Source organism: Salmo trutta, chromosome 5, assembly GCF_901001165.1.
Source record: "Salmo trutta chromosome 5, fSalTru1.1, whole genome shotgun sequence".
Classification (NCBI taxonomy): domain Eukaryota; kingdom Metazoa; phylum Chordata; class Actinopteri; order Salmoniformes; family Salmonidae; genus Salmo; species Salmo trutta.
The window spans coordinates 59912556-59931430 of NC_042961.1; the positions used below are offsets into that span (position 1 = coordinate 59912556).

Here is an 18875-nt window from a genome sequence, read left to right on the forward strand (position 1 = left end):
GAGCATGGTACACTGATGGACCCACGAGAAAGAGAGAGAAACAGGAGAGAGAGAGAGATACAGAGAAAGCTTTGACTATGTACAGACTCAGCAGGCATAGCCTTGCTATTGCAAAAGGTCGCTGTAGGCAGACCTGGCTCTCAAGAGAAGACAGGCTATGTGCACACTGCCAACAAAATGAGGTGGAAACTGAGCTGCATTTCCTAACCTCCTACCAAATGTATGACCATATTAGAGACACATATTTCCCTCAGATTACACAGATACACAAAGATTTTGAAAACAAATCCAATGTTGATAAACTCCCATATATATTAGGTGAAATACCACAGTTTGCCATCACAGCAGCAAGATTTGTGACTTGTTGCCACAAGAAAAGGGCAACCAGTGAAGAACAAACACCATTGTAAATACATTTATTTTCCCTTTTGTACTCTAACTATTTGCACATCGTTACAACACTGTATATAGACATAACATAACATTTGAAATGTCTTTATTCTTTTTGAACTTTGAGTGTAATATTTACTGTTCACTTTTGTTTATTTCACTTTTGTTTATCCATTTCACTTGCTTTGGCAATGTAAACATATGTTTCCCATGTGAATAAAGCCCCTTGAATTGAATTGAGAGATAGAGAGAGAAAAAGAGAGAGAGAGAGAGAGAATTGAAAGAAAGAGTACAAAGAGGCCTCTTACAGACTAGTGACTAGTGACCGTGTGTTACTATTAATGTTCATATACAGGCCTGGGGGCTATAGGGCAAGGTAGCTATATACAGGCCTGGGGGCTATAGGGCAAGGTAGCTATATACAGGCCTGGGGGCTATAGGGCAAGGTAGCTATATACAGGCCTGGGGGCTATAGGGCAAGGTAGCTATATACAGGCCCGGGGGCTTATAGGGGAATGTAGCTATATACAGGCCCGGGGGCTTATAGGGGAACGTAGCTATATACAGGCCCGGGGACTTATAGGGGAACGTAGCTATATACAGGCCCGGGGACTTATAGGGGAACGTAGCTATATACAGGCCCGGGGGCTTATAGGGGAACGTAGCTATATACAGGCCCGGTGGCTTATAGGGGAACGTAGCTATATACAGGCCCGGGGGCTTATAGGGGAACGTAGCTATATACAGCCCCGGGGGCTTATAGGGGAATGTAGCTATATACAGGCCCGGGGGCTTATAGGGGAACGTAGCTATATACAGGCCCGGGGGCTTATAGGGGAACGTAGCTATGTACAGGCCCGGGGGCTTATAGGTGAACGTAGCTATATACAGGCCCGGGGGCTTATAGGGGAACGTAGCTATATACAGGCCCGGGGGCTTATAGGGGAACGTAGCTATATACAGGCCCGGGGGCTTATAGGGGAACGTAGCTATATACAGGCCCGGGGGCTTATAGGGGAACGTAGCTATATACAGACTGAAAGATATAAAAAGAAGGTCCTCTATCGACTCTTATTAAATACTTAGTAATAGTGATACTTGATAAGATTGTGTTATGGTTTCTTAATAAAAACGCACGTGCATACACATTACACACATATTACACACACACAGTAATAGGCCTACTAGGTTGCAGCTGACACTGCAGAGAAAAAAAACAACTACTCCAATATTGAAGCTGAAACAGATTGAATAAACACTGACAATACATTCAAGTTCAGACTGCTCTAAACCTAGACCTATCCGTCAGCAACAGTTGAAACGAGTTGATGGCTACAGGGCAATATCATGTCAAAACATTGATGCTGAGTTGCAATAGAGAGCTAAACTGGTGCCTTCTCTACTTCCCCTTGTTGTGGAACTCGTTCGGCAATACGATTTTGCATAGTATCAAAACTAAATCTTTGACATGGGATGTAAATTAGGCTACAGTGGTTTGCGGGATGGTCGGGCCCGGCGTCTGAACTTGACTGGATACAATAGTTTACTTTAATTGGATCAATGTGTGTTCTATGACGAAGAAGAACGGTCCAAAGTCCAGTCCGCAACAACCAGATGGGGACATTCTGTATTTTTCCTCTTCAACTTGAAAACAGTTTTAGTGGGCTATGACAAGTTAGAATTACGTAGTTTTATGATATTTTATTGTCTTACCTTGCCAAACTTCTGATGTTGAACGTAAAGTTGTCCCTCTTTTACGTGGGTATCCATCTCCAAAGTTCGGACCCCGTCCCAAGAACTAGGAAATCTCTCGAATTTAACACCACTTTTCGGTTACTTTTCCTTCTCTGTCTGAACTTCCCTCAACTCAAAATAACTTACTTCCGCAAACAACGCGCTTTTCTCAACGTTCAGAGGCATTTAAAGTATTTTAATACAATTAAGACATGTTTAAAACCGGGGGGAAAAAGTACCCGGTGGTCTTGAAAAAGTTGTTATCTAACGTCCTGAAAACCTGACGGTTATGTTATTGTCCGTCGCTTGTCGCCACCCGCCGCTCCCTCTTCCTCCTTGTGCGGTGTGTCCACGCAGTCTGTCGTGCATGATGAGTGCGCTGCACCGCTCTCTCCTCTCTGTTCCTCTCCTCTTTCTTCTCCTCCCACCTCCTCGTTTTGCACTCAGTCTGACAGTATGAGGACAACAGCAGAGCAGCATAGTTCAACAGCTGGCTCGCAGTGCCACACACACACACACACACACACACACACACACCTTTGACTTATGTTTATCTGTTAATGAATTATTTCGGAAAGAAGTAGAGGTGCAACATAACAATGTCTAGACATCATTGGACAGGAAAAGGCGCAATCCTCGCTCACCATGAAAAATAGGTACTTTTATTAGGTACGTTTAAAAGATTGACGTTTCAACTGTCAATAGCCTTCTTCAGAATAATTACAAAGGAAATGGACAGGTTCATACCGGGCATTCTTTCAAAAGAAAAATAGCATTGCAACATTTTGTGCATAACGGCATTTGAATTCAGAGTCCATTTATATAATTAATTGGAATCCAAATAATAGGCCTGCATTGATCCTTCATGTGTTGACTTGGTTGTGCCCAGGTTGGCTCAACATATAGACAATGCTTGTGCCTTTTGCCAAGATGTCACACAGGAATTATGTGGGTTTGTATTCTTTGTGAAATTACATAATATCTCTCCTTGACCTCTCTGGCTGACTCAACACACCTTGTCCCCAGATCTTTATCATCGAAATAACAGCCACACAATCTTTATAACTCTCTCTCTCTCTCTCTCTCTCTCTCTCACTCTCTGTCTCTCTCTCTCTCTCTCTCTCTCGCTCTCTCTCTCTCTCTCTCTCGCTCTCTCTCTCTCTCTCTCGCTCTCTCTCTCTCTCTCTCTCTCTCTCTCTCACACACACACACACACACACACACACACAAATACAAATACACAGCATATTTTGTACTATTCTTGTGGGAACCTAAAATTGATTTCCATTCAAAATCCTATTTTCTCAAACCCTAAACCTAACCCCTAAGCCTAAAATACCCCCCCCCCCCCCCCCCCCATTCTTCATTGGCATGGGAAAAAGGGACCAATTCAATTTCAACTTGTGTAATTCCGCCCCCTGCTGGTTAGTAGGAAATACTGCGACACTGCGACACCAGAGTAGATACTAGAATAGCTCCTGAGTGAAACGGGCGTTGAATGTAATTATTTACAAGGCATGAACATCATAAGATCCTCCCACAATAAAACTGATTATATAAAAGTAAAAAAAAAAAAAAAAGTCGAACTCTAAACTGTTATAATGTGATCTGATTGGATCGGAAACTGAAGTGACGTGTCACATGATCGAAACAGGATAACGAGAGAAGTAATGGCGGCAGTGTTCGGTGGTGTTGAAGGGTGAGTCTCTAATAATCAGTTTTTATCCGGTAATAATTTGAATGAAAACGTGTTATCGGACAGATGTAGTGCAGAACTGATTAGGGCAAAAGGCTGTGCTGTTGTTTGATTGTCACATAGAAAATAAACCTGTCTGATTCAACTCTACACCAACGATTCATCAGAAACTTCCTTTCACCAGGGAGTGTTAGTCAATTAAATTAAACATTCCTTTGTGACATTATCAATATTCTTACGGAAAAGCTTCCTATTCATTTGATTTGTTTGTGTGTGTGTGTGTGTGTGTGTGTGTGTGTGTGTGTGTGTGTGTGTGTGTGTGTGCGCGCGCGCGCGCCTGTGTGTTTGTGCTCCTGTCTGTCTGTCCTCTACTGTAACAGTGGTGGGACCCACTCCAAGGCGGTGTTGGTCTCTGAGAATGGGAAAATCCTTGCAGAGACAAACGGCCCCTCAACCAACCACTGGGTGAGATGACAGATCGAGGATTAGTTTACCATATTCCCTAGCCCGATGTTAACCGTTAGGTGGTTAAAGTAAAGCTGACCTCAGATCAGCCCGAAGGCCCCTCAACCAATCACTGGATGAGACCACAGAACTGCTAGTACACTTTTATTATGACAGCGAGTAGATTCCAATATACAGGAAATGAGTTCCTGCACCTCTTGTAGATTATTGGCTTAGAAATATTATCTGGCATCTAAATAAAAAAACATAATTGGCATCTATTTCAGTCCAACCACTTGTAAGTGCTGATCTGAAGTCAGCTTTGTGTTTTCTCTCCTAATGGTTAAGATCAGGATTTAGAGAGGGTAAACTGGTCTTAGATCTGTGCATAGAAGTGTGAAGAAAGAGGACGTTATAAGCTTCTATTAAAGTCATGAGTGGTTCTTCTACACTATGAAACGTTTCATGAATGATGACTGTGTGTGTTGACTTTCAGTTGGTGAGTGATGACTGTGTGTGTTGACTGTGTGTGTTGACTTTCAGTTGGTGAGTGATGACTGTATGTGTTGTCTTTCAGTTGGTGAGTGATGACTGTGTGTGTTGTCTTTCAGTTGGTGAGTGATGACTGTGTGTGTTGTCTTTCAGTTGGTGAGTGATGACTGTGTGTGTTGTCTTTCAGTTGGTGAGTGATGACTGTGTGTGTTGTCTTTCAGTTGGTGAGTGATGACTGTGTGTGATGACTGTGTGTGTCTTTCAGTTGGTGAGTGATGACTGTGTGTGTTGTCTTTCAGTTGGTGAGTGATGACTGTGTGTGATGACTGTGTGTGTTGTCTTTCAGTTGGTGAGTGATGACTGTGTGTGATGACTGTGTGTGTCTTTCAGTTGGTGAGTGATGACTGTGTGTGATGACTGTGTGTGTCTTTCAGTTGGTGAGTGATGACTGTGTGTGTTGTCTTTCAGTTGGTGAGTGATGACTGTGTGTGATGACTGTGTGTTGTCTTTCAGTTGGTGAGTGATGACTGTGTGTGTTGTCTTTCAGTTGGTGGGCGTTGAGAAGTGTATCGAGGCCATCAACGACATGGTCAAGAAAGCCAAAATAGAAGCGGGGCTAGACCCAGACACACCTCTCCACTCTCTGGTGAATCAATTCATGATTTTAATGCAAAAATCTAATCTATGCAAGCATTTCGCTACATCTGCTAAATATGTGTATGTGACCAATCAAATTAGATTTGATTAGATTTTGATATACTATTTACCAGCTCTGTTAGCTACTCAGAATGGCGATCCTGAGCACTTGCATTGAGTGTATAAATTGCGACGCATCTACACAGAATCCTCTTTTTTTGTGTAGCTAATTGTAGTTCTTGGGTTGTGTATTGTGTAGGCTAATAGTTACTAAGGCTTAAGGTCAATTCCATTAATAAAACAATAAAAAAAGGACTGATGAGCACCAACATGTGAAGTTCATAGGAGCATGTCAAATTGGGGGTAAATGAAAGCTAAGAGTCTATATTTTACAAGTTTAAGGAATATACATACATTTTTCAACCTAAAAATTGGGAATAATCAAAGGCTTTGATTTCTTGTCAAGCAGATGGAAAAGGGATCTTTTTTTTACCAGAAAAAGTATCCAAAAGCATTAGAAATGGAAACACAATAATGTTGAAGACCCGTGACAGCTAATATCAACACCTATATTTAGTGTTGGATCATTTTTTCTGTAACTTTAAGAAACATTTCCCCTTCTGTAACATTTTAAGAAACATTTCCCCTTCTGTAACAGTTTAAGAAACATTGCCTTGTGCCTTGAAATTCCGTTACCAAAATCCCACATATCTTTAAGATATTTTGTAATTTTTCTCCCTCATGAGGAGGGAGGATGATGAAAGTTCACAGAAGTAAAGGGAGTAAAGGTAGACCAACTAGTTAGTGTTTCTACTGATGTACATTTTGTGTATGAATTATTAAATGATTCAAACTAAATTCTGTTACCAAAACGGTAACTGAATTTCCTAATAATCAGTAATGGAATTTCTGCAATTGAATTGGCTACAATGTGAAATGACAGTCGTCACAAACCCCAGTTGGGTCACCTGATACTGTCCTCCCTTCCGCTGGCATGCTGTTCTGTTCAGGTGATAACACTTTCACTTTCCCAAAGATAGACATCCAGAACAGACCAAATCTGAACCAACTATGTTTCACAAGTTAGGACAGTACAGTAGTGTAGTGTAGAATAGTAGATTATAGTTCAGTAGGGCACTAGAATTGAGTACTGTACTCTACTGAGCTCTACTGTACTATACTGAGCTCTACTCTACTGAGCTCTGCTGAGCTCTACTGTACTGAGCTCTACTGTACTGAGCTCTGCTGTACTGAGCTCTACTGTGCTCTACTGTACTGAGCTCTGCTGAGCTCTACTGTACTGAGCTCTACTGAGCTCTGCTGTACTGTACTGAGCTCTACTGTACTGTACTGAGCTCTACTGTACTCTACTGAGCTCTAGTCTACTGAGCTCTACTGTACTGTACTGTACTCTACTGAGCTCTGCTGTACTGTACTCTACTGAGCTCTGCTGTACTGTACTGAGCTCTACTGTACTGAGCTCTGCTGAGCTCTACTGTACTGAGCTCTGCTGAGCTCTACTGTACTGAGCTCTACTGTACTGTACTGAGCTCTACTGTACTGAGCTCTACTGTACTGTACTGAGCTCTACTGTACTGTACTGAGCTCTACTGTAATGTACTGAGCTCTACTCTACTGAGCTCTACTGTACTCTACTGAGCTCTACTGTACTCTACTGAGCTCTACTGTACTGAGCTCTACTGTACTGTACTCTACTGAGCTCTACTCTACTGTACTCTACTGAGCTCTACTGTACTGTACTGAGCTCTACTGTACTCTACTGAGCTCTAGTCTACTGAGCTCTGCTGTACTGTACTCTACGGAGCTCTGCTGTACTCTACTGAGCTCTAGTCTACTGAGCTCTGCTGTACTGTACTCTACTGAGCTCTACTTTACTGTACTCTACTGAGCTCTAGTCTACTGAGCTCTACTGTACTGTACTCTACTGAGCTCTACTGTACTGTACTCTACTGAGCTCTACTGTACTCTACTGAGCTCTACTGTACTGTACTCTACTGAGCTCTACTGTACTGTACTCTACTGAGCTCTACTGTACTGTACTGAGCTCTACTGTACTCTACTGAGCTCTAGTCTACTGAGCTCTGCTGTACTGTACTCTACTGAGCTCTACTGTACTGTACTGAGCTCTACTGTACTCTACTGAGCTCTAGTCTACTGAGCTCTGCTGTACTGTACTCTACTGAGCTCTGCTGTACTCTACTGAGCTCTAGTCTACTGAGCTCTGCTGTACTGTACTCTACTGAGCTCTACTTTACTGTACTGAGCTCTACTGTACTGAGCTCTGCTGAGCTCTACTGTACTGAGCTCTGCTGAGCTCTACTGTACTGAGCTCTACTGTACTCTACTGAGCTCTGCTGTACTGTACTCTACTGAGCTCTGCTGTACTGTACTGAGCTCTACTGTACTGAGCTCTGCTGAGCTCTACTGTACTGAGCTCTGCTGAGCTCTACTGTACTGAGCTCTACTGTACTGTACTGAGCTCTACTGTACTGAGCTCTACTGTACTGTACTGAGCTCTACTGTACTGTACTGAGCTCTACTGTAATGTACTGAGCTCTACTCTACTGAGCTCTACTGTACTCTACTGAGCTCTACTGTACTCTACTGAGCTCTACTGTACTGAGCTCTGCTGTACTGTACTCTACTGAGCTCTACTGTACTGTACTCTACTGAGCTCTACTCTACTGTACTCTACTGAGCTCTACTGTACTGTACTGAGCTCTACTGTACTCTACTGAGCTCTAGTCTACTGAGCTCTGCTGTACTGTACTCTACGGAGCTCTGCTGTACTCTACTGAGCTCTAGTCTACTGAGCTCTGCTGTACTGTACTCTACTGAGCTCTACTTTACTGTACTGAGCTCTACTGTACTCTACTGAGCTCTAGTCTACTGAGCTCTACTGTACTGTACTCTACTGAGCTCTACTGTGATGTCCAAACTGGTGAAACATAGACGTCTATGATTGGTTCAAATTTGGTCCGGTCTACCAAGTTTGGTCTTGTTTGGGGGCAGAGCTCATTAAAATAATAGCCAGTGTGTAGAATAATACCTAAATATGCAAAGGAGGATATTTCTACCTTTGTGTACCTATTAGGATACATCACCATGAAGAGAATGACATTCATATCCATAATGATGTATTACTGTGTAGTACAGATCAGGGACCCATGATGAAATTCCGTTACCGCAATTCTCTTACCGGGTGTTAATCCACTTCAAAACTCAAGGTGTGATGTCATCGCTGACACCACATTCTGTCTGCAGACGTCTGGGAATCTTAATTCAGATGGTTTTCACATAAAAAAACTGAGGGAGATTTTAACAAAATTCTGTTACCAAACTTTGCATCTACACAGTTCTTCCAGTAAATGTGTTTTTGTAAAATATTCGGTGTAAATTGTTTAAAGTGGTCCTTGTACATAGAGTTATATGGTTTGTTAAAATTTGATATCAATGGTTTTTGTTTGGCATACATTTTAAGTGAAGAATATGAGTCCCAGCGCAAATCCGTTAGCGTGTAAGTAGGCTAACTATTATGATAACTTGTAATATCTCGCTCTCCCAGGGAATGTCTCTAAGTGGAGGGGAACAGAAGGATGCTATAGATAAGATCATCTGTGAGATGAAGAACAGGTTTCCTAAACTCAGCATCCATTATTACATCACCACCGACGCCATCGGCGCTATGGCAACAGCCAGCGACCGGGGTAACGGAACCGTTTTTTTAACCGAACTTTTTTTGGATTGAAAGTGATCAATTAGGATTTGAAAGAATGATTTAATATGATCAATAGCCAGTATGAGAAGTGGATCTTTAATCTGCGTGTGGTGTCCTTTCACTTAATTGTTGACAGGAATGTTCACTGTCATCATACAACTGTGTAGAATGACTTCACTCATCCCTCCATCTCTCTCTGCCCCTCTCACACTATATATAGGAGGTATAGTGTTGATCAGTGGGACTGGTTCTAACTGTAAGCTGGTGAACCCAGATGGAAGCCAGGTCGGCTGTGGAGGCTGGGGTCATATGATGGGGGACGAGGGGTCAGGTAGCCATGACGACAACAATCAACATAAACAGAAGTCCAATAAACGTCTTCTCTTATGATCACCTCTCTTTTCCTCCATTCATTCCTTTTTTCATCCTACTGTTTCTCTCTCTCCTCCCCCCTTTTCCCTTCCCAACCCTTTCATTCCCCCCCCTCTTCTCTCCTCTTCCCCCCCCCCATCTTTCCTCTCTCCATCAGCGTTCTGGATCTCCCACCTAGCAGTGAAGACGATGTTTGATGCCAAAGACAACCTGGTCAAGCCCCCTCATGATGTCACTCACGTCAAGAAGGTCATTGAGAATTACTTCCAGGTGAGAGGTCAACCGAAAGTACAACAGGAAAATAAATCGAGTACAGGCTTAACTAAATGACAACCGAGACAGAATGCAATATGGGATTTCAACCCCTAAACGAGGTTCTGATGACGGGTTTCAGTTGGTGGTGGAAGGTCGTTTGGTGGTGGAAGGTAGTTTGGTGGTGGAAGGTCGTTTGGTGGTGGTGGTGGAAGGTCGTTTGGTGGTGGAGGTGGAAGGTCGTTTGGAGGTGGAAGGTCGTTTGGTGGTGGAGGTGGAAGGTTGTTTGGTGGGGTGGAAGGTCGTTTGGTGGGGTGGAAGGTCGTTTGGTGGGGTGGAAGGTCGTTTGGTGGTGGAGGTGGAAGGTCGTTTGGTGGTGGTGGAGGAGTTGGAAGGTAGTTTGGTGGTGGAAGGTCGTTTGGTGGAGGTGGTGGAAGGTCGTTTGGTGGTGGAAGGTTGTTGGAAGTCTGCTGCTGCAAAACAGCAAGTGGGAAACACAATGTAGATTTATAGCCATTGGTTGAAAGGAAGGAAACGGATTATTGCACCAGTGAGCCCATAGGTTAATCAGCAAGCGGGGTGGAATTGCCTTAGTGTGCCATGCTCATAGACTGACGTTAATAGGTGGATGACATTCCCCTTGCTAATGGTGAAGGAGGAAGAAAGACATGACGTTATGCTGATGAGGTGACGTTATAAACACTACCCCATAAATGCCTGCTGTGCTGATGCGGTAAGACAGGAAGCAATGTGAATTATGTTGCGTTTCCCTGATGAATTCAAAATGCCAAGCCATTCAGACCAGCCTTCTTGATTTAATCAGGTCTGAATGGCTTGGCATTTTTCATTCATCAAGTAAACAACACATTTTACATCTACATTATGTTTGAGTTGTTCATCTAACCTCTCTCCCCTTCCCTCCCACTCTCTCTCTCCTTCCCTCTCTCGCCCCTTCCCCCTCTCTCTCTCCTTCCCCCTCTCTCTCTCCTTCCCCACCCCTTCCACCTCTCTCTCTCTCTCTCTCTCTCTCTGTTCTTCCAGGTATCAGACTTGATGGGGATGCTCCCTCATCTCTATAGAAACTTCCAGAAGTCTCACTTTGCTGGACTCTGCCAGAAATTAGCTGAAGGTTAGTTTTCCTCCTATTTTCACTCTCCCAACAGCGTAAGTGTGTTTGGACTGGACTCATGTGTTGGGACTGGACTCGTGTGTTGGGACTGGACTCGTGTGTTGGGACTGGACTCGTGTGTTGGGACTGGACTCGTGTGTTTGGACTGGACTCGTGTGTTGGGACTGGACTCGTGTGTTTGGGACTGGACTCGTGTGTTTGGACTGGACTCGTGTGTTTGGACTGGACTCGTGTGTTTGGGACTGGACTCGTGTGTTTGGGACTGGACTCGTGTGTTTGGACTGGACTCGTGTGTTTGGACTGGACTCGTGTGGCTGGGACTGAACTCGTGTGGCTGGGACTGGACTCGTGTGTTTGGACTGGACTCGTGTGTTTGGACTGGACTCGTGTGTTGGGACTGGACTCGTGTGTTGGGACTGGACTCGTGTGTTTGGGGACTGGACTCGTGTGTTTGGGGACTGGACTCTTGTGTTTGGGGACTGGACTCGTGTGTTTGGGGACTGGACTCGTGTGTTTGGACTGGACACGTGTGTTTGGACTGGACTCGTGTGTTGCATGGTTTTAATCAACCTCAAATACCATATTACATATTTTGTATTGATCTATAAATGTGTATTATTGTGAGTTACAGGGGCTGAAGCTGGTGATGCTCTATGTCAGTATCTGTTCACCCAGGCAGGCAAGGTCCTGGCCCAACACATAGTGGCTGTGCTACCTAAAGCACAACATGTGAGAGACACACACACACACACACACACACACACACACACACACATTTTACCCACATACAGTGCAAAATTTGACTTTTTACACATTGTTATGTTACAGCCTAAAATTGATTAAATGTTGTTTTCCATCAGTTTACACACAATACCCCACAATGACAAAGCAAAAACAGGTTTTAGGATTTTTTTTGCAAATTTATAAAAAATATTCAGACTCTTTACTTTGTTGAAGCACCTTTGGCAGCGATTACAGCCTCAAGTCTTCTTGGGTATGACTACAAGCTTGGCACACCTGTATTTAGGGAGTTTCTCCCATTCTTCTCTGCAGATCCTATCAAGCTCTGTTAGGTTGGATGGGGAGCGTCGCTGCACAGCTATTTTCAGGTCTCTCTAGAGATGTTCGATTGGCTTCAAGTCCGGGCTCTGGTTGGGCCACTCAAGGACATTCAGAGACTTGTCCTGAAGCCAGTCCTGCGTTGTCTTGGCTGAGGGTCATTGTCCTGTTGGAATGTGAATCTTTGCTCCAGTCTGAGGTCCTGAGTGCTCTGGAGCAGGTTTTCATCAAGGATCTCTTTGTACTTTGCTCCATTTATCTTTCTCCCAATCCTGACTAGTCTCCCACTACCTGCAGCTGAAAAACATCCCCACAGCATGATGATGCTGCCACCACCATGCTTCACCGTAGGGATGGTGCCAGGTTTCCTCCAGACATGATGCTTGGCATTCAGGCCAAATAGTTAAATCCAGAGAATCTTGTTTCTCATGGTCTGAGATTCTTTAGGTGCTTTTTGGCAAACTCCAAGTGGGCTGTCATGTGCCTTTTATTGAGGAGTGGCTTCCGTCTGGCCACTCTACCATAAAGGCCTAATGGGTGGAGTGCTGCAGAGATGGTTGTCCTTCTGGAAGGTTCTCCCATCTCCACAGCGGAACTCTAGAGCTCTGTCAGATTGACCATCGGGTTCTTGGTCACCTCCCTGACCAAGGCCCTTCTCCCCCGATTGCTCAGTTTGGCCGAGCGGCCATCTCTAGGAAGAGTCTTGGTGGTTCCAAACTTCTTCCATTTAAGAATGATGGAGGCCACTGTGTTCTTGGGGACCTTCAATGCTGCAGAAAGTTTTTGGTACCCTTCCCCTGATCTGTGCCTCGACACAATTCTGTCTCGGAGCTCTACGGGCAATTCCTTCGACCTCATGGCTTAGTTTTTGCTCTGACATGCACTGTCAACAGTGGGACCTTACATAGACAGGTGTGTGCCTTTCCAAATCATGTCCAATCAATTGAATTTACCACAGGTGGACTCCAATCAAGTTGTAGAAAGACCTCAAGTATGATCAATGGAAACAGGAAGCATGTGACCTCAATTTCAAGTCTCATAGCAAAGGGTCTGAATAAGGTTTCAGTTTATTTTTAATAAATGTGCAAACATTTCTAAAAACCTGTTTTCGCTTTGTCATTGTGTGTAGATTGATGGGAATTTGTTTTAATCCATTTTAGAATAAGGCTGTAACGTAACAAAATGTGGAGAAGGTCAAGGGGTCTGAACACTTTCAGAATGCACTGTAATTTCACCCTTTTATATGATGTCGTATATAAGTTGGTTCAACAGATTACACTGATATTGTATCCCCCCTTATCTCTCGCTCCCTGTCTCTCTCGCTCCCTCTGTCTCTCTGTCTCTCGCTCCCTCTGTCTCTCTGTCTGTCTCTCTCGCTCCCTCTGTCTGTCTCTCTACATCAGCCTCTGTTGACAGGTGAACAGTGTCTACCCATCTTGTGTGTTGGATCAGTGTGGAAGAGCTGGGAGCTGCTGAAGCCAGGTGGGTTATAACTGACTGTTGTTGGATCAGCCCAGTCTGTTGTCAAAATGTCCTCTTATGCCAGGATTTCCTAGCCTGGGTACTAGTCTGTTTGTGCTAACATCCCAGTCCTTGTTAAACATGTTTGGAATGGGATGATGGCACAAATAGATCTGGGACCGGGCTAAGGATTTCGCAGGTCAGCATAAAGATTTGCTTTATCAAGCCAACAGTCCACACTTGGACGTTAAATGGCACTGAGATCACCATGCGCAATGCCAAGCGTGGCAGTCCGACTGACTGATCTGGGTTTGGCAGATGCTATCTGCCCCAATGCATTGTGCCAACTGTAAAGTTTGGTGGAGGAGGAATAATGGTCTGGGGCTGTTTTTCATGGTTCGGGCTTGGCCCCTTAGTTCCAGTGAAGGGATATCATAACACTACAGCATACAATGATATTCTAGATCATTCTGTGGTTCCAACTTTGTGGTAACAGTTTAGGGAAGGCCCTTTCCTGCTTCAGCATGACAATGAGCCAGGCCTAATCGCCCAACCTCAATAATGCTCTTGTGGCTGAATGGAAGCAAGTCCCCACAGCAATATTCCAACATCTAGTGGAAAGCCTTCCCAGAAGAGTGGAGGCTGTTATAGCAGCAAAGGGGGGGACCAACTCCATATTAATGCCCATGATTTTGGAATGAGATGTTCAATCAGGTGTCCACATACTTTTGGTCATGTAGTGGTTTTTTTTTAATTGTTTAGCTCACATAATATAATTTAACATTATGCATTAAAGTGTTTAATAGAACAAATGTGGCAAAAACAAATGTAGACATTAATACATGCATTTCTATAGCTTCTAAAATATAATTTTTTTAAATGGTGGGGGAGTACCAAGATGGAAGTGCAATGGCTTCCAAACAGCGCCCCCTGGCAGTCATCTAGTGTATATATAAATAATTGGGTTCAGCTAAGCTCTAACCGTCTCGTCGGCAGGTTTCACAGAGGTCCTGGCGGAGTTGGAGTCAACGCCGGCCTTCAAGGGTCGTTTCTACGGTTACAACCTGCTGATCCTGAAGCAGTCATCAGGGTCGGCGCTAGGCGGCGCAGTTCTCGGCGCGAAGAGCGCGGGCGCCACGGTAACACTCAACTACGCCGACAACGCACAAGTCTTCTACAAACACTCCTTTCAAAGCGGTCAATGAGGAATCGCCTCTGAACCAATTCAAACGAAGCCTCACAAGCTTGACCAATCAGGACGCAGCTATAACTAGGGAAAAGTTTGGGATTGGACCAATAATTAAGTGCTTGGGATTTATTTGACCAATAATATGGCCTTGATTTGATTAGCTCTGGTTTCTTGTACTTCTAATTACTCTCCACAAGAGGGTGGTCTTTAGCTATCAAGCGCACCGCAACTGTCCATCATTGTACTGTGAATCTAAATATATCAGCAGGAAAGATTTGTATGTTTAATCATAATAAGAGAATATAGTCTCTGAGGTATCTGTTTTCCAATAACTGTAATGCAATTATGAAATATACACAACATTTTATAATCTGTTTTGTAGTAAACATTTGAAAGCATTCGGTCGCTGTCTGTTATTTTTACCGATTCTTCTTCTCTCACTTGCTGACACAAGGTAGCTGCAAGCTACATAACCATGGCACAAGGCAAGCTACATAACCATGGCACAAGGCAAGCTACATAACCATGGCACAAGGCAAGCTACATAACCATGGCACAAGGCAAGCTACATAACCATGGCACAAGGCAAGCTACATAACCATGGCACAAGGCAAGCTACATAACCATGGCACAAGGCAAGCTACATAACCATGGCTTGGATTGGTCAGAACAGCCATTGTGACATCATGGTTATGGATTGTTGTGATATGACATTCTATGAGTCACAACATTCTATTCCAAAGGACACAGCAGAGCAAGTTCTAACCAGTGTGACATCATAGTTCTAACATCATAGTTCTAACATTCCGTTTCTAATCCAGAGAGTGTAAAGAGACATTCTCCTGTAGAAGTTCACATCAGCTGTGTCCACACACTGGCTGCTTTCTCACTCTGGTAAAGTGATAGATTGAATGGGAGACTGTAAAAACCAGATAAATATTATGACAAGCCGGAAGGTAAGGTAAAATCCGTTTGTTTTTGTGAGGTAGGCCTACCTAATTCAATACCACCAAACGAGTTCAAGTCAATGGTTCAGCTATTGCGCTGTTCACATACGACAGATTTGCCTGTACTCTTATATATACCGTTGAAAGGAATTCCATTGAGCCCTGATGTGTCATGTAAGAAAGTCTATTTTGTCTCCACTGTCTATGAGCGAAAGAGGAAGACATTGAGAAACAGTTGAACACTTTTAATCCCTGCCCTCAAGGTCCTCTTCAGACCTACAGGACTGTCTTCATTGAGCCTCTACAGGTGCACCGCAAACTTGCACGCCCCGCACAAGGTGAGTGGGATGAGCTTTGAAGGGGTGTGTGTGTGTGTGTGTGTGTGTGTGTGTGTAAGACTTCTACAAATCTATCCAACAACATCAGATAACTATCTATTGATGTGGTGGGTAGTTTTTCCACGGCTGATTCTACATGTTGGGGACTTAAAGTAACTATGGTGACCAACTGATGCTACACACAAGGCTGATTCTTTAACCAACCGTTGCATTATGGCGGTTTGGTCGGCTTTAGTTGGAGATGTGTAGCGCTTTAGTCACCTGGGTACCTGCCTACTTAGCTGACGTTGTACTCCGTGTCATATGCCAAAGATTGTGTTGATGTTTAGCAAGACATGAGGGGGGGAATGATAGCTAAACTAACTGATATCCAGACGAGCACTTCACAGGGAGAATCATGAATAGTACTCCTGTCACCATCTGAATGACAGTGTTCCTGTGTCTCCGGTCTGTAGATGGACAGTGGCACTGGGCCGTGTTTAGGAGGTTCTGCTATAAGACCACCAACAGGCTGCTGAGGGGAGGACGGCTCATAATAAAGGCTGGAACGGAGTCAATGGAACGGCATCAAACACCATGGAAACCATATGTTTGATGTATTTGATACGAATTCCACTCATTCCGCTCCAGCCATTACCATGAGCCTGTCCTCCCCCATTAAGGTGCCAGTCAACCTCCTGTGGTAGGTAGGTACACACACACCACCAGCCATAGATGTAAGCACACCAGACCTGACAATACTTTAATGGATGTGTCTATACTGGTGACTCAAAGACAACCTCTCTGCTGTACGAATTGTGTTTTGCAACTCTGCTTGGGGTGCTAAACGCGTAACTTTCAAACAAGAAAGGACAGACGTGATGGCTCCTCTCATTTTTCTGTCTTATCTTAGTCTGACCACTGGGGAGCGACCACTGACCAACCTACACCTAATTATCTAACACAACTGACACTATTAACTAGACCGTAAGTCCACCTTACACTTGATCCGTGTGTGTGTGGTTTGGTTTGACTATGTTAAAACAAGAAACATTTCACTAGTCCCCACAACGAAAAAGGCTATTTTTGGCTTAAAGGTCAGGATTACAATTAGGGAAAATAGGATTGTAAATGTTAAATGTTAAATGTTATGGGTCCCCCCAAGTATAGTAAAACAAACGCGTGTGTGTCTCCCAACTACTCCACCAGCTTCAGTCCAGCAGAGAAGAGCATCAAGCTACAAACACAAACAGCCCTGGTATGACTCTGAACGCTCACCTATACATCGATTACAAACAGTGGTACAACACTCTGTTTTTGAACGCTTCCCTCACCCAAGCTTCAAACACAAACAGCCCTGGTAGGATCACCTTTGGTTTATGGGCCGTTCTGGCTCGGACGAGGCCTACTTACTCACCTCTTGCCTAACACACCCACTGCTGCTCTATAATTACTGCAAAGAGTCCATCTATAGTCAGGCATAGATTTAAGGGAAGGGGGAAAGGATATGCCTTCACCCGAAATGTGTCTAACGCATTTAACCAAAACTCTGAATCAGATTGGTGCGGGTGGCTGCCTTTGTTGTTGGGGCTTAACTGCCTTGCTCAAGGAAATAACGTCATATTTTTCCACCTTGCCAACTCGGGGATTCAAACCAACGTCCTTTCGGTTACCTGCTATGCTACCTGCTGCTCTTAATCTGCAGTGAAGATCTGCGCAATAGTACGATTGAAATTTAAAGGTATTGTTTCCACATTCGCAGAGATTGCATTCACGCAAAATGCTGCGTATGTCGGCTCAATCAGAGATTACCTTTAAATTTCACTCGCGCTATAAAGTGGATCTTCAGCGCTGGGGATTCAATCTCGCCACTAAAACTCGTCTTCACATCTTTTTTACATTTCAGATTTGTGTAAATATTCAGATTTGTGTAAGTATTCAGATTTGTGCTTTGAGATAGACAACACATCCTCAGCACAAAATATTTGACCTATACATCCTTTTGCCCCATCATATTTCTTCCCCCATCTTTCTTCAGCTCCATCACTCTCTCCTATTCTTTCTTCAGCTCCATCACTCTCTCCTATTCTTTCTTCAGCTCCGTCACTCATTCCCATATTTCTTCTCCTCCGTCACTCTCTCCCATCATTTCTTAGCCCTCCATCACTCTCTTCCATCTTTATTCCCCTGTCCCAGGGTGACAGAGTATGCTGATAAGTTTGGTTTGCTGACCCGGGCCTTCAGAGGAACCCAGCCCTCCATATACTACATGGTCCCTAGTGGGAAAACACAGTGTAGTATGTGTGTGCGTGAGAGAGAGAGAGATGGTCCCTAGTGAAGGTAACTGAACTAAATGACTAATCGCCCCGTAGGACTCACTTCTCTCATCATGAAGTGCTTTTAGAGGCTAGTTAAGGACCATATCATCTTACCTGAGAACATAAACCCACTACAATTCGCATACCGCCACAACCGAACCACAGGCAACGCAATCGCCATAGCACGACACACTGCCTTATCCCATCTGGACTAGAGGAATACCTATGAAAGAATGCTGTTTGACTATAGCTCAGCCTTCAACACCTCCAGGCTCATCATTAAGATCAGGACCCTGGGTCCAAACCCCACCCTGTGCAACTGGGTCCTGGACTTCCTGACGGGCTAACCCCAGGTGGTGAAGGTAGGCAACAACACCTCCACTACGCTGATCCTCAACACGAGGGTCCCACAGGGGTGCATGCTCACCCCCCTCCTGTACTCCCTGTTCACCCACATCTCCAACTCAATTATCAAGTTTGCTGATGACAACAATGACTAGACAGCCTACAGGGAGGAGGTGAGGGCACTCAGAGTGTGGTGTCAGGAAAACAACCTCTCACTCAACATCAACAAAACAAAAGGGGATGATCATGGACTTCAGGAAACAGCAGAGGGAGCATCCCCCTATTCACAACCCCCCTATTCACATCCCCCCTATTCACAACCCCCCTATTCACATCGAAGGGACAGCAGTGGAGA

General features: G+C 44.2%; 2 protein-coding genes across 2 annotated transcripts in view; one reads left to right on the top strand and one right to left on the bottom strand.

Moving 5' to 3' along the window:
- The window catches only part of dok1b (docking protein 1b), a 27722-nt gene extending 25091 nt beyond the window's left edge, over window positions 1-2631 (bottom strand). Inside the window, exon 1 of the mRNA XM_029754533.1 lies at window positions 2104-2631. Coding sequence (XP_029610393.1) covers window positions 2104-2160 — 57 coding nt within the window. The 5' untranslated portion in view covers window positions 2161-2631. The remainder of the gene's footprint in view (window positions 1-2103) is intronic.
- Window positions 2632-3742: 1111 nt separating this feature from the next.
- Window positions 3743-14991, top strand: nagk (N-acetylglucosamine kinase). Its single transcript, XM_029754535.1, has 10 exons — window positions 3743-3823; window positions 4201-4285; window positions 5304-5402; window positions 8979-9120; window positions 9352-9462; window positions 9661-9773; window positions 10797-10884; window positions 11516-11613; window positions 13347-13425; window positions 14401-14991. Exons 1-10 carry the CDS (start codon window positions 3795-3797, stop codon window positions 14607-14609), a joined length of 1053 nt encoding a protein of 350 aa, XP_029610395.1. The 5' UTR covers window positions 3743-3794; the 3' UTR covers window positions 14610-14991.
- The last annotated feature ends 3884 nt before the right edge of the window (window positions 14992-18875 follow it).

Bases quoted from the DNA above. Each gene is read 5' to 3' on its own strand.
- nagk (XM_029754535.1), top strand. From the start codon at position 3,795: ATGGCGGCAGTGTTCGGTGGTGTTGAAGG. The intron at 10,885-11,515 runs GTTAGTTTTCCT...TGTGAGTTACAG, and splicing joins CTGCCAGAAATTAGCTGAAG to GGGCTGAAGCTGGTGATGCT. The intron at 11,614-13,346 runs GTGAGAGACACA...TCTCTACATCAG, and splicing joins TGCTACCTAAAGCACAACAT to CCTCTGTTGACAGGTGAACA.